Here is a 15,879-nt window from a genome sequence, read left to right as displayed (position 1 = left end):
AAAGGGGGGGGGGGGGGGGGGGGAGGTGGTGGAGGAGGAATCAAGCCAACTTAATTTGGTCAAGGAAGCCTGCTGACATCCTTAACGAAGCTGAGCACACAGCGAGCATTCATCAGAAAGCCTCGACCCTCCAAAGCCGAGGTTTTCCACGAGAAAGGTTGATGCTAGCGAGCCCTTCGGCAGGTGAAATTTCCAGGTGAGCAAGAGCAGGAGAGCCAAAGTAAGCACGGCCCCAGCGGTCCGCGTCTCTGCTGTGCCCTCCCCAACCACCAGCCTGGTGCAGGGCTCGGTCTGCAAACAGCCTTGCAAGGTCCAGGCGCTGCCCCAGGTAAAAATAAACCTTGGAAGTGTTCATGGGACCCACCAGCCCCTCTCCCCCTGCTACTCCTGCCCAGCAGAAGCAAAGGAATCAGCCAGAAAACCCCCAGGAACGACTGGCAGCTTGAGAGCACGACAGAGCAATCCGCCCCAAATATACGAGCAAGTTGCACATTTAACTTCTCAAGATTTACAGTCGAGCCAAGCAAAACGACCTGAGGCCTTGCCAAGTCCAACGGGCCTGGGGCACGGCAAGGGCTGCACTTGGAGAAATCCCCTCGTTTCTAGCTGTCGGCTCCTCTGGGGCAGCCCAGGAGGGTCGGTGTGCCGGCTGGCACCCAGCCCAAGAGCGCGCCGAGGCGGTGCAAAGGTCGGCAAGGACAATGCATGCGCGCGCGGGGCACGTGGCCCCCCAGCCCCGCCGACAAGTCTACAGCTGTCCCCCGGCAGCCACGAGACGGGAGGACGGCGCCAGCCCCCGCGCTGCCACGCCAGCCCTTGCCGTGGGTTTCCGCCTACTGCACACACTCTGGAAGACCGAGCGCGATATTTTTTCCCAAGTGCACAATAAGTTGATATTTAACTTGATTTATTTCTGTAATATAGCGTATGTGCTTGGGAAGGCTCCAGCATAATAACCGGAGAGCTTCCAACTCTGGATGAAAAGCGAACAGGTTTGTTCAACTCCACCGAGGGCAATATCCGCATTTCCCTGATGCCGGCTAGCCACCGCCGGCGAGCGAGGAGAATACTAAGCAGCAAATCTGAGCTCCTGCTGCCGAAGGGTTAACGTGCTTATTCCAGAGACTCGCGGAAATAGGTTTGATTACGCTCGCGCAGCTCTTTGAATCTAAAAATCAATGGCTCGGGAGAAGGAGGTTGACAGTGTACAGCACAACATGCAAGTGGAGGGGTTAGGCTGCGAGAAGCGGCTGTGACGGACCCAAATTACTGCTCAGCCAGCCGCGCGCGTCTCGGGCCGGGTTCGCTTCCCCCACCTGCACGGCAGAGCCCAGGCGCCTGGGCACCCGCAGGGAACGAGATGCACCCCAGACCGCGACGTGCCGCGCAACGGGGCGTCCCTCCTTGCCCCACGACCTAGCTCGAGGCAGGGCAGGGAGTCGAGGCCCTCTGGGCGGATTTGAAGCCACGGGGGACATAAATAACGATGATAATTAAGGACGTGCTCTCTGCCAAACTCAGGAAAGCTTCGATCCCTTGGAAGTGCCCTCCTGGATGCCCCTTGGCCAGGGGTGCGGGCAGCTGGAGCCGCCGAGTCCAGCGTGTGCAAGGATGTCTCTGAAGCAGAGGATGAGAAGACAAGCCAGAGGATGCTACCCCCGTAAGCCGTGGGCGCACGCGCGAACCGAGCTGGCTCTAATCACATAAGCCCATGTTCTGTTTTAACAAGCACTAATTAGCATATTTATAACAGTCTGTTCCACAAAACAGCTTCAGTCACACTTGCCCATTATATAAGCCGGGGAGCCAACGGAGGGGGTTGTTCATGTTTCTCAAATTAAAAACAGGAGGAAAAGCTCCACAATTCCCAGATGCCGCGCGGGAGGCTTCAGAAGGGATTAATTGGGTGGAGAGGGGGCAAAAGCCACAACTGGCTTTCAGTTAAGATTTCACCAGTGTCCCCGTCTGCAAACGTCCTTGCTCAGGGCTGCGATAAAGCGCCTTCTGCCGAACGCGCTCGCTTTCTGCATCTCTTTGCTCGGTCTGGGGGCGACGCGCGCAGCGTGCTCCTGTGGCTTCAACGCAGGTTCGGCCGAGGGATCGAGGGGCTGAATTCATTTGCATGCGTCTGCTGAATACCGCTGGGAGGATGCTAATCGTTAGGGGGTCTAGAGCTCTGGGTGTGGGGGTTGGCTGTTATTTAAAGGCAAAAGCAATCGAACAAATGGGACTACCTTTATCTTCGCCGCGGCTTTGGTTTTATTAAATCATCTGTTAGCCACAGCCCTCTCCGGAGACCCCGTGCCAAGATTTTCCATAGACGGCTTCCTCCCGGGAGCATCGCAATGAGCTCAGCGGGTTGGGGGTGGAAGTGCATGCATTCATCTCGGCTTCTTCTGTACCGCTGTTCAGAGATATTCCCATTTTGCAGATGGGAAAACAGAGGCTCCGGGAGGCGGCGACTTGAGTTAAGGGATGAGCCGCGGAGCCCGGAAGAAATGTGCCACCGCACGTCAGTGCCACGTCCGTTTTTGCCAGCCCACCTCGGACACGTGCACGGAGGTGGAGGACAATTTGACCCCTATGAAAACACCTCAGTAAAGACTCGAACGCCAGGCCATCTGTCGCGGCAGAGAACACGGCGCCGATCTACCAACAAAGGGGGAAAAACGTCCTTCCGCCTAGGCTAGACCACGAAGCAAAGCACAAGTTGAGCGCTGGAATAGGGAATGCAAATCACCATAAACTGGCAAAACCCCAAGCCAAATGAAGACGCCGAGTCCCCCGATTACGCCACAAAAGCAATCCTGCTCCTGCTTATAAAGCGGTCTGTGAAGTCAATTAAAGGGCTCAGGCAGGTTTGCAACGACCACATCAGGTGTGTGTTGGGGGGGAAGATGAACAGGAAAGAAAAGTGCTTTCAGGGAACACCCGAGCCCTGCTTCCACCAAGAGCATTTCTCATTTTTGCAGTGAAGTAAGCAGCCCTCCGAGCTCGCCATCGCTGAGAAACATCAGACATTGCCCAGCGCCCCGAAGAGCAGCGACAGCCCGCGCGCCCCGTGCCCTGCTCCCGCTGACGCCGTCCAAGGACACCGCGCGGGTGGGGAGCAACGACCATTCCCAAGATGTAAAATGCAACCGGCTCCCATCCCAAAAAGCACGCGAGCAACAGCAAGACGTTTTGCTTTGGGCAGGGGCCGTGTCTAGTGCTGCAGGGGGATCCCAGCGCGATCCCCACCAACGGCACCGTGGAGGAGGCTCCAGCGAGTCCCGCCTCGCCTCTCCGGACAACAGCAAACGTACGGACGTGGAGCCAGGTGCTCTCACCCCTTGCTCCTTCGCTCTGCGACTGCAGGACCCCCGCTCTGGTTACACATCTCAGGTTCAAATGCAAACTTCGCTCCATCTTAACCACCATCAAATGAGACGGGGAACTCATGCGGACGACAGGCGCTGCTCCTGCACCCGGGTACAGGAGAGATGCTGCCTGGAGCCCGGGGCTGCAGGAAGCAGAGCCAGGTTAGACTAGGGAACGCAGCAGACCCAACGACGCGAAACGCGATGCTGTCCACGGGTGCGCGGACAGCCCTTCGAATACCGCACCTTGCCAAAGCTTCCTTTGCCCAGCACCATCAGGAAATTGAAATCCGACAGCTTCATCCGATCTCTGCTTCCGTTGTTGTCAAATTTGGAAATGGCATTCTGCGTCTTCTCGTCTGCCGCTTTCGACCCCGGGCCGATCTTGGCTCTCTGCAAGAGGGAAGGAGGTGGTGGGGAGGGGGGGAAAAAAAAGAGTTGAAAATGATAAGACAAAATGTTTTGTTCTGTTTTAAGACGGCGGCTTCCCCTGAACTCACCTCAAACAAGCCGCACTTCCCTAGGGTCTGTGCACGGCCGAGCCGTGGAAGGTCTTTCCCACGGGCGTGACACAAACAGCACCAAGAGTAACCCTGTAACAGGCTAATGCAACACAACGCGTCACACTGTTCAACTCTTTTTAAATTAATCTCTTTGAGAGGTACCATGAATCATTATCTACTCATCGCCCTTCATTGGAGGGCTTTGTGTTGCCGAAAGGCTGACTCCCCCCCAGCTTTCAGATCCCCGGGGAAGCTCGTGGAGAAAGTGCCTCCAGGTATCAAAGGAGCGACGAGAGAGGGGAAAAGACACCGGTTACATTGCACTTAGACTAGCCCTTAGAAATGCCCGGCTAGGACTTTTCCAGCTCCGTTTGAGCGATCGCTCGGGGTGCTTGCACCACCCCTCCGGGGAAGACGCCCCGTCCGGTCGAGATGGGGACACGGAGCGCGACATCCCCGTGAGCAGCGTGGCTGCAGCGTGTCCTCTCAAACTGCTGTCAGATGGCAGCGCTCGACCATCTGCCAAGGAGCGTTGGAAAGCACGTCACAAGTTAACCTCGTATTTGAAAGCTTCCGCCTCACCGTGGATCTGGGAGGCAGTGGAGATCAAGAAGGACACGTCTGATACGATTTAGGGCTCCCTTCACAATGCCAAACTGGGCTTGCTGCGCGTCTCGCCCCAGGACCAGGGCCACACTGAATACAAGTACACTTTAGCAAAATGAGGGGAGGGGTTATTTTTTGTGAGGAGGGATTTATTAAGCTGTATTTTTATCACTGCTTCACACCGAAGAGAAGGGCACTCCGGTGTCACTTTGGGCCGAATGCACGAACCCCAATGTTGAAAACAGCACAGACTGCTTCCCCGTCCCGCTCCTCAAAGCGATCACACGACCCGGCTGAATCGCACCTGCTTATTAAGAAGCGATGCAAAAAAGAAAAGGAAGGAAAACCCGCTCACATTTTTAAACGCTAAATCTCATCGCTTGCTCGGTGCCTTGTCACTGGTCCGGTGACTATCTAATGTGCTGAACCAGAATTTATAAAAGCTCTCACAATTTATTCAGTTTTAATTTTTAGAAATACGCCGCAGCGTAGCGCCTGCACGGAGCTCAGTCTGGCATGAAATTCCATTAACCCGATTCCAGTCGTTCAATTCGACTGTCGCTCACGGCTCCTCCAGATAGGAGGCTCGCAGGTAATCTCCAAGCCTTTGCTACCGCTAATTGGTTATTGCAAGGTTCTCCTGGCTGTAAAATTCCCCGTTCAAGGTCACCTGGAGCTCTCCCAACCTGTGTCAGAAAGCCCCGCATGGGAAGCTAAAGAAATGATGCAAATCCCTGAAGACTTATTGCAGCAGCAATTCCAGAGGAGGGCTCCGAGGAGCAGCTGTGCCATTCAGCCGCGCTCCGTCCCGGGCTTGCTGCCGACGCAGTGACAACCAAGGACATGCATTAACAACAAATGCAGCCTCCCAGCAAGGTGCATTTCCCCATTATATTATCATGATTATGTGTAGGCTTTAAAAATATTTCCAGAGCCGAGGTGAAAACCTAGCTGGCCCATCGTGTGTCCTTACAGCCGTGGCACGGCAAATAAAACCTGCGCGCTCCCAGCGGTTTCCCTGTCGGTGGACGCTGGCAGGAAGACCGGGTGCTCCCGGGAGCCTCGTCCACACTAGCGAGGTGGCCAAGGCCAGCCCTGCCCGGAGCAGAACTGACGGGGAGCTGGGGGGAGAAGGGAGGCTGAGCGATGGGGATGGGACAGGGAAGCATGGCGGGTAACTTCCCCCTGGGGCATCGACTCTACCCGGTCTTTCTGAAGTGTCCAATATGAGCCCTTGGCAGACAGAGCATTTATCTCGCACCAGCAGCTCTGGCCTGGGAAGGTAATCCCAGGGAGGGTACCGAGCACCGGCACAAGGACGTGCAAGTGCCACTTCGCCCAGCCTTCCTGACATGGGAGCCTTTGGCCACACAGCCAGGCCGCGGGGGAACATCGCTGCTGGCATTGAATCTGTTTTAAGAGGGGTTTCTCTCTCTGCAGCGAAACACGGCTGACCTTTGAAACATGGAAAGCCAGGCCTGAGTGGTGCCCTTTTGCTTGCAGAAGGAGTTACCTGTCATATTCCCAGGCTGTTTCATATATGCAAAAGGAACAGCACCATGAAAAGCAGGGCAAAGCTCTCCCAGGTCCTATCACAGGATCACAGACAACTGGGGTGGGAGGGAGCTCAGGAGGTCACATCTAGCCCTACCCCCTGCTCCAAGCAGCTTTGTAATGCTTAAAACAGCTTTTTTTAGCCATCCCAAGTATTACTAGTAACTTAGGAAGATGCATTTTCCTAAATACAAGTTATAATCCAACTTTGGACTGCAACGACAGGCCTGATCTTTCACGCCGACCCGAGCCATTGCTGAAAGTTACTGGAGTTTTCGGTCTTTGAGAAGTGCCACCTCAAATCACATTTTATCTTGCGTGTGACCTGAATTTGACATTGCATGAGTTTCTAGGGCAGCAGATGGGGGATAAGCACAGCGCCGCTTCCCTGGAAGATCAGGTGTAGCGTTCGGCCAGGTCAGGAGAAAACAGGCCTTTCCCGAAATGAGTGTGCAAGCAGAGTCAGGGGAGGAAAGGAGACCACTCCCTCCTCGAGCAGACGTGCGGGAGTCTGTGGTCTTTTATCTATAGCCCTGTGCTTCTACCTCTACACTATTTCAATGCACTCTCTCTCTGACTAATGAGGAAATCATGCCAAATAACTGTCCACAAAAAAATAACATCATAACAATAAAAAAGCACTTGCCCTTCACTCTCCAATCCAGCCTGATGCCATTCATTTGCTGCACCTGCCTTTCTGCAAGAGCCTCCAAGGCTCACGCGCGTCAAGGTGTCCCTGCAAACGTCTGATAAACGTTAAAGAAAACACGCTTCAAGCCTTGGCATGTTTATTCCAGAAGTGTTGCTGAGCTGAGGGGGGCAGGCGGCATGTCAGCAGGGCACGGAGGCATGAACAGGTGTGCCACGGATAACACGGCACGTGAAATGGGATGGGAGGCCTGCGGGGACCTGGCAAGCGGCCTGTGCACAAGATGCCCACGCATCGCCGTTCTCCTGCAGTGCCTGCTTGCAGCTCCTCCGACATTCGCTGCCTCTGCCAGGACCGAAACTTTGCCCTATTGATTTGTGCTGCCCAGGTAGAGGCAAGTTCAGGCAGGGCTAATGCAAATTGATTGCTGGATTCCTCTTAGCCCTTATCGTTCTGAATGAAATGGCAGCATGCCTGCCGGCTGCATTACAATGAGCGCTATTCTGCGCGCTCGCGACCTAGAAGGACATCCTCAAAAGTCTGGCTAAGCAGACAGGTGAGAGGGAGAGTTTGGTCTTCAATCAGAGATTCAGAGCCTGCCTACCCAGGCTGTAAGGAAATGATGAAGAACAAGTCAGGGGCTGCCAGAGACGGGGAGTGTGAAATGGGACTATTTCTGAGCTCCGCTGCTATACCAATACATATACCCTCAGCCAGTCTGCAGGTGCCACCAAGTTGGGTGGGGGGGGGAGTAGTAGATATAAGATTCAGAGAGTAGTAGTAGGAGTCACAGAGACCTCAACAAATTGGAGGACTGAACCAAAAGCAATCTCCTGAGGTTCAACAAGAAGTGCAAAGTCCTGCACTGAGCAGGGAACAGCCCCACGCACCGGTGCAGGCTGGGGGTGACAGGCTGGGCAGCAGCTCTGCAGAAAAGGACCTGGGGTGATGGTGAGTGATGAGTTGAACAGGAGCCGGCAGTGTGCCCTTGGTGCCAAAAAGGCTACCGGCATCCTGGGCTGCATGGGCAGGAGCGCTGCCAGCAGACCGAGGGCAGTGATCTTTCCCCACCCAAACGCTGGGTGCAGCAGGGATCAAAGTGGGGTGCACGTGCACCAGTGCAACCCCCTGGGTCCACCTGTGACAACAGGCCATGAATAAGAAACACATCCATGCCAGTAAGAGTTGGCACGGGGGAGGCCACATCTGGAGTCCTGTGTCCTGCTGTGGGCCCCCCACCCCCACTGCAGAAAGGATGTGGGCACATTGGAGAGAGTCCAGCAGAGGGGAATGAAAATGGTTCAGGAGCTGGGAGACAGGACCGGTGAGGAGAGGGCAAACTGGACTGACTGAGTCTGCAGAAGAGAAGACCCAGGGGAAGTTGATAGCAGCCGTCAACTCCCTGCCGGGGGGCTGCAAAGAGGATGGAGCTAGACCGGTCTCAGTGGGGGCAGATGCCAGGACAAGGAGCAATGGGCTCAAGCTGCAGCAAGGGAAGTTGAGGTTGGATATTAGGAAGGATTTTCTCACGAGGAAGGTAGTAAAGCTACACCTTCCCCATGATGCCACAGGCTGATACACAGAAGAAAAGACCCTGTCAGGACTTCCAGCGTTCCCGAGGAGCCCTGGGTTATGACAAGCAGCTGGCAGCAAACCCCGAAGGCTACAAGAGAGACTGGGAGCAAGCTAGGTCGGCACCTCCAAGGGCCCCGAACCCCGAGACCCAGCTTCCCAAAGGAGGCTCTGCTCTCTCTCAGCTCATCCCACCCCTAATTTGGTGGACAGCTGTAATGTGCTGGGTAAAGCAACAGTGCTGAAGACAGGATAAAGTCAGACAGCGCATTCAAAGGGGTCTCATTAGCCTTAATTTCTCCATGCTTAAATCTCGGATAATCTCATCGGCACTTTCTGCCAGTCACAAAGTGTCTCTGAAAGATCAATTCCTTGTTAGCGTTCACTTATCTAAGTATCCCTTTCCAAAGCTTCGCCTCAAGTCCAATGATACCAATATCTTAATGTATCTTAGTTAATTATATTAATTTATAACCTCATGTGTTGCAGATAAAGCAGATTATAGCAGATATCATTATATTGTGCATCAAAATGGGAGTAAAATTGCCATTTCAAACAATATTTCCGTTGTCCTGACATTAGGAACACATTAGGCCGTCACAGGACGCAATCTTTGTCCTTCCTAAATTAACATGTAGCCTTAGAAGTGCATCAGCTTAATGAATTTCCTCTTCCAGCTACATCACGGCCGTCTCGACAAATACAAACACTGCAGAATCCCAAACAATGATGACGAGATCTAATCTGGAAAGATGAAAATGAACCGGCAAAGCCGAGCTTGTCACGCAGCTGCGTGTCAGAGGAAGAGAAATAAAAGCTGCTTCTAATAAAAAACTGCAGCCCGATTGTATCGTCATTTCTTGCGTGCAGTAAGTGTAGGATCTTCAGCCCCGGACTGAGCAAATACCTTGCAGTATGCAAAGACCCACAAGCAGCAACTATCCAGACCTGTACTTCAGCGCGGCGTTTGTCTGCCCTGCCCGACAAAGATCCCTCGGCACGCCTATTACTTCCCAAAGCGCCACGGCTGGCTTTTCCCCTTGGCAGCAAACCCACACTTCCAAAGAAAACTAAGCGCACACTGAATTAATGCACGATATTTGAGAGAAGGCAAGAGGCCAGCTCGTGCAATAGGCATGGGGAGAGCTAGGATTTTTAAAAAGGGGTGCAGCACGTGGCGAGGGGCGTCACCACACAGAACACAAAACACTTTTCTCCGGTTAAAACTAAACTAGAAACTTTACTACCACGTGAGGAGCCCAGGGCTGTATGAGTCAGTTTAACACTGAAGCAAAAAACAAAGAGCACTTCATTGGAAGGCGTTAAAAACAACGTGCAGGGCTGTGAAATAGGAGCTTCGTGACCAGGAGCAGCATGGCAGAACAGGGGTGAGCTTGGTTGGTGGAAAATCGAGACCATTAAAAAGAAGAGAGGGTCGTTAACACCTCTGGAGTGAAGGGTTTGCAAGGGATCAGGCAGGTGATAATAAGCCGTGGAGTGACTCCCTCAGCCCGGCCTGACTAGAAATGCTGCTGCGCCTGCCAGGCGGTTGGTGTTAAACGTTGGGCGCAGCAGGGATCGCAGAGGGGTGCAAGTGCACCAGTGCAACCCCCCGGGTCCACCCCTGCCAACAGGCCATAAATAAGAAGCACATCCTCGTCAGTAAGTGCGAGCATGCAACTGTCGTGCACCCCTTCCAGCCCCAAGCCTCGGTGGTTCTGCATTTCGCTTCCTTTCCATCTAACTGTTGAGATAAGTCACTGCAGTCCGGCCGTACAGATGCACTGCTATTTTAAACAGATGTTGCACAGAGAAACGCACAAAAATTGTTAAGTGCACAGAGCCTAAATGTGCATGCTGGGGTCAAACATGGTTCACAGAATGGTTTCATCACGGCATTGATCACGGATGCCGAGAGAGACGGAGCACGTGAGCAAGCGAGGGAGAATGAAACCACCCGCTTGCGGCACGCATCCTGGCCAGGCTTGCACAGCCAGCATCAAGAAGCTGAGCTCTGCAGACTGCAATGGTCCTCGCTAACTTATACCACCTGGGGAATCAGGCCTCACAGGCGTGTGCAAAACCTTCAGCCCTGCAGTTGTGCAGCGAAGACCGAGTTAGGGTGGACAGCTTGGGCAACACCTGCCGTGACCTTCAGCATACGGCTGCTCCGCAGAGAAAACCTCAGTGACGTATCGCATCTCTTGAATCTGAATGGGGCAAGTGGAGCAAATGCCTAGGACGGCACCGCTCCTCCTTCCAACATTGGGTGGGGGAAAACTACCATTCAGGCAAACACGGTTGAAGTGCCTGCCCCAAACACACTCCCGTACTCAGCAAACTTCTGCACAGGTTGCACTCCATAGTGCGCACGGCGCTAAAGTCCCCAACGTGGTTTCTCATTAAAATGCAGCTAAACAAACTCACCGTGCAAAAGCCCACCTCAGGATGACCTGCAGGCAGGCAGGCCAGCCCAGGGGAGCAAGGGCAGGAGCGGGGCCGGCCCCAGGGTCTCCCCGGCTGCGCCGTATGCAGGCAGGAAGAGGGGAGAAGAGCGCTGCTCCACTCCAGGACTCCTCCCAAGAAAGCAAAGCCCTTCGCTGAGGACCGCGTCAGAGGACCCTGCTGCAGCCTGCCCCCCCGGCCGTAAAGGCAGGGGCTGAGCATTCAGGAAAGTCCGCTCACCTCAAATTTCTGCCTGAGCTCCTCATTTCCTTCTTCTCCCTCGGGAGGAACCGGGACGTTGAAGTACTCCCCTTCCTCCTGGCTCAGCAGCTTAAACCTGGAAGGATACGGCAAAAGCAGCGCGTCACCACAGCACGTCTGGAGCTCACGTACCAGCTGGCCTTCATCTTTGGCTGGTTTTGTGCACGGTTCTCCCTGGCCCGTGCCCATCTCCTAGCTTTATCAGAGCCTAAGTGATCCCATTCAGGCACTCCCACCCCCCCACACCCCCTCCAGATTGCCAGGTGTGCAGTCTTGGGGTGCTACCCCCGGGCTGGGGCAGTCGGCGCACCCCCAGCTCAACCTGAATACAGTCAGACCCTGCTTGCACCAACAAGTGGGTGCCCTGGTGCTGTGTTGCTCTAAAGAGGCTGTTGCTGGTATAGGGAGTGACATCTCTGTCCCTGGCACAGAAAACTTTCCCTGCGGGGAGTTGCTGGTAACAGGTTGTTGCTGCAAAGGAGCGTACGCACCAGGAGACACCGGAGCCTTCTCTACCTTAGGGACTTGATCCAAAGCCCAGGGAAATCAATGCGAGTCTATTGATGTCAGCAGGCTCTGGAGCCAGTCTGGGCACCTCCCAAAATGTGCAAAATGTGCGGGATTGCGCCCCTTCCTCCCCACGGGTCCTACTGAGGGTGCTCGTACACGTGACGGCGGCATTGCAACAGGTCCATCCTGCAGCAAAGCCCAGAGTCTCGTGAAAAGAAAGAGTGGGGAGGAAAGAAAACTTTAACTGGCAATGATCAGAAATCACGAGACATCGCTCAGATCGCAGGCGTCTTGCGAAGCCTCGGCTCCATCAAAGAGCTCTCTTCCGCAGCCGCCAGAGAGGACCGGCGGTCGGCTGGACGTTATCTACAGAGGCTGGCGTCTTCGGCAGATGAACAAAGAGCTATTTGCATAACACAGGGACGGGCACTGCCTCGCAGCCGGCGTCCTCCGTTGACTGCGCTTGTTGAGAGATGAAACAGGCCGCGGAGCCTTCCACCAGGGCTCATCCCAGGCAAACGCCGCGGCCGGGAAAATGACCGAGATTGCCGCTGACGTGGTTGCAGGAAACCATTTCCAGCGCGCGTGAAAAAGAGGCGGCACCCCGCGCTGCGCCGCCACACATGCATTTCTGCAGCTGACCGTGCATCCTGCAGGGATGCAAAAATCGGGTGTTTTCGGGACAGGAGCTATGTCTCCGGTGAAGGGGTGCGAAGCAGGGCAGGGAGCTGGGCTTTCCAGGGCCTGTTCTCAGCTTGGCAGGCTCTGAATGAGCCACGCCTGCCTCCCCCAGGTCTTCTGTCACTAGTGCCCGCTCGACTCTCCCTGCCTAGGAGGGATGCTGCAGAGAGAGGCAGGCACGGAGTGATGTACGGGCATGTTGCTCTGGGGTAGGTCATTAGAAATAATAAAAATCACAGCTGTGTCCCAGGTGTCGACGACTCTGTTTGCAGAGCCGTCCTCCCCGGCGAAGCGGGAGCTACCAGCGACCGCACGCCTTCCCCCGCAGAGCTGCCAGACAGCTCCTCGAAGGAGAAGGTGGGGAATCCACGGAGGCTGTTTGCCTCACGCCATGTAAATTGATACCATGCGGTTCTTGGCTTGCGAGACGCATACAATACCGATTTTAAATTATAATCCTTCCCGTGGAAAGGTAACGTCGCTTTCAGGCATCGGTGGCTAAAAAAGGAAATTAAAATGGCATGTATCCTGCTGGGGAAGATAAAATGGAAATGAATAGGCCCCATTCAGCATGGGTTTTATGGACCCACTGCGTTCATCTTTTGTATGGTAACAAGTGACAGTAATTATATGCCTTGGACAGCGTTTCTTCTTTTTACTGAAAGAAACCCCTAATCATCATTTCTGCTAGTCCACATGCTGCCGAAGCACCAGCCGCAGATAGAAGTCATGCTTCTTCTCCAGGCTTGCTTAACTAGCTACTGATCTGGCTTTTCTTGGCATTTAAACTTTATGATCAACACAATGGCTCTTTTGGTACGTTAGTGGAGCTAAAAGACTGGACTGAAAACGAGACGCCGGATGATGTCTTCTGAGCTCCCGTGTAGGCTCGACCTTTCACGGTAGCACGTGGGAAGAAATGTCGGGCCTCGAGACCGCGACTTGGACGCTGTGTGGGTCTCCCATAGGCACGTATGCAAGAGAAACCCCAGGCACTCCAAAACAGCCAGACCCCAAACACGAAACGCAAGGTATAAAACACAACCCCAAAAGACAGGGAATAAAAGTAATCCACACTGGGCATGCACACTGCGGGGAAATGTCTCCCTTTGCTGATCTTCTAGCACCTCAGGTATCTGATCCATGTTCCCGATGTGAATTATTTGCACCCGTACGAGGTGAGGGGCAGCAACACTGTATGAAAGAGGGACCTCTGGGTGCAAAACGACCGAGGGCCCTCCGACGAGGCACACCGGAAAGGCTCGGGCACTCTCCGCCGAGGGGAAGGCAGCCGGCCCTTTCCCTCCGGGAGAAAGGAGGCCACAAGAACCGGACCCTTACCATTCGTCCACGCCTGCTTTCTGCAGCTCAGAAATCCCGAAGGACAGAGAGCCCATGAAGTCATTTCTGCTGGTCAGGTCCCAGTCCCAAATCTCCACGGACAGCCGTCTATCTTTGTCCGATTCTTTCAGCTGACTGGAAGAGAGAAACGAAAAAGGAGCGTTCCGGCGGTGGAAGTTATCTCCACGCTCCCACACGCTTCCCCTGTGCATTCGATAAATAAATGAATACGAAATGAAGTGACGGTCTTCAACGACAGTAGGGCTCTCTAATGTTTAATTTCCCCGAGAGCGTGCATTTCAACTGGAGAATGTGAAGTTCTCTCATTGAAATGCAAGACTTTGATCAGGGCACGGAGCAGAAGTCGGAGCGTTTCCGAGTCACATTTATGTAACTGCAAAAAAAGTTACTTCTCCATTGAATCAGCTTAATCTCTGAATAATTAAAGCACAGCAAATACATTCCCATCCGTTCTGGGGGCAAGAGGGGCTAGTTTACAAGATTAAAAATGCTCTGCGGTACTTACAATTTAAAGGTCTCGTTCCACTCAGGATTCAGGGAGCACTTGATGGTTTTGGTCTTCTGTTTGCTTTCGCTTTTGGGGTCAGGGATTAGTTTAAGTTTCACATAGGGGTCTGATAAGCCATTAGGGTCCATAGGAACTAGGTTTTTAGCCTCTTTTACTAGGGATAAAGAAAAAAAAGGGCAAGTAAGTTCAATGTGAGAAAGCACAAGAACATACACAGCTCCTCAGCTTCCTTGAAAGCATTTCAGGGCATTCATGACTTGGTGGAATGAAACCGGTGATTGCAAACTGAATTATTGCAGACGGAGATTGCAATAGAAGAAACCCAGGCTTGTTAATGCAAAGAAAAACCCGTGGGTAGCAGCCATTCCCAGACGCATTCAGGTCTGCAGACCACTCGCAAGCCTCTTTTTGCTCTCTGATAAGGTGGCCGTGTGGTGTGCTTTTGAGCCCCAGACCTATCCAAGCCCCTTTCATCTGACACCAGTCCCACAAGGGCTCTTGCCCAGTGTCCTGGTCTTTCTTGGGCTTCCCGGTTTGCGTTTCTGGGGCATTTTCTTGACCCCCACGCCCTGCTGCCCAACCAGTGACACGGCCCCTTAGCTGACCGGTGCTTTTGCTTTGGGGGTGCCGCACACCTCTGCTATTTGGAGGGGGAGGGAGTTGCTGCTGTTTCACCTTCTTCATTTCACCAAGAAGCACGTTTTCCCCGAGTTTCCCCAAATGAATGGCAGCTCTTTCGCTCCCCCCACCCCGCAGATCACGAGGGCTTGATCCTATCGTAACGGGCATCGAACCTCCTCGTGCAGTTCTGTAAATCCCCGAGACAACAAGCCTGCATCTTTCTGTGCACGGGTGCCTTTGCCAGCGCACTGTAAAAACTCACTAAGACGAAGAAACAGATCTGCCCAGTCCTGCCAAGCACACAGTTGAAAAAGAGAATAAGCATTGCAACAAAAGCCAAGTGAGTTTGGGCATCAGTGCGACTGTAAAATCTCAGATTAGGGAATGGATGAAAACTAGGGTTCACGAGCATTAGCACAAAGGATGCAGAATAGTGCAAAGAAGAGGGAGATCTGTGCACCGTCCTTTCCCCTGAAAGACGAGGGAAACGGCAAAGTGACCCCTGGGAAGAGCGAACTAGACATTAGAGCCGGTGCATGGGACGGGAGCTGTTGACTTGCCCTAGCTTCTGCTGCAAAGCTCCCGAATGAGGACCCAGGATAAATGCACTGACTCAGGCTACGGGTGGGTCCGGTTCGGCCCAAGCCCAGAGATAACCAGGGAGATGGAGCATCTCTTTGGCTGGAGAGAGGGAGAGAAGTGCTGGGAGCGGCGAGGATGTCAAGGCAAAGGTTCACACTATGTTGTTTTTAAATGTGATACAACCCCCACTAAGTGCAGCCCACCCGCTCCCTCCACCTGGCACCCAGGGAGGAAGAAAAGGGTAGTGGTCCCACAAACGTCGCGGGTCGCCGTGGATGGCTGCATCCCGGGAGCTTGAAATCGGGGTAAGCAACAGCTGTGGGGCCAGAGAGCTGGCAGCAGGGAAGTCCTTTTGCCTTGGAAACCTCCCTCTGCAAACAAAGCAGCGTGCACGTTAGTCCCAGGTAAGACAGCCCCGGAGCAGCGCCAGGGCAGGGCAAAGCCCCACCTCTGGGACACGCGGGCACGCTTTCAGGGAGAACGCGCGTGAAATGCATCACATTACCCCAACAAAAGGGCGTTTCGTAATCATTACTGGAACCAAGCCCTTTCCACGAGGTGCTGGATGCCAAGCGCGAAGGCACCCAGGTCTCCACTGTGCGGGGCGAGCACGGGATAAAGATCATTTTTACAGAATTCACGGCAAATTAATCGGTGGAGAGAAAG

At 53.8% G+C, this 15,879-nt stretch overlaps 1 protein-coding gene across 1 annotated transcript in view; it reads right to left on the bottom strand.

Moving 5' to 3' along the window:
* Positions 1–15,879, bottom strand: part of PRKCB (protein kinase C beta) — a 160,907-nt gene that overhangs the window by 37,348 nt on the left and 107,680 nt on the right. Inside the window, exons 4-7 of the mRNA XM_025208282.1 lie at positions 14,008–14,164; positions 13,482–13,616; positions 10,929–11,025; positions 3,606–3,752 (exon numbers count right to left, since the gene is read on the bottom strand). Coding sequence (XP_025064067.1) covers positions 3,606–3,752; positions 10,929–11,025; positions 13,482–13,616; positions 14,008–14,164 — 536 coding nt within the window. The remainder of the gene's footprint in view (positions 1–3,605; positions 3,753–10,928; positions 11,026–13,481; positions 13,617–14,007; positions 14,165–15,879) is intronic.

Source organism: Alligator sinensis, unplaced genomic scaffold (genome assembly GCF_000455745.1).
Source record: "Alligator sinensis unplaced genomic scaffold, ASM45574v1 scaffold1164_1, whole genome shotgun sequence".
Lineage (NCBI taxonomy): Eukaryota > Metazoa > Chordata > Crocodylia > Alligatoridae > Alligator > Alligator sinensis.
The sequence above is the reverse complement of the archived record's forward strand: the minus strand, read 5'-3'. Positions and strand labels throughout refer to the sequence as shown.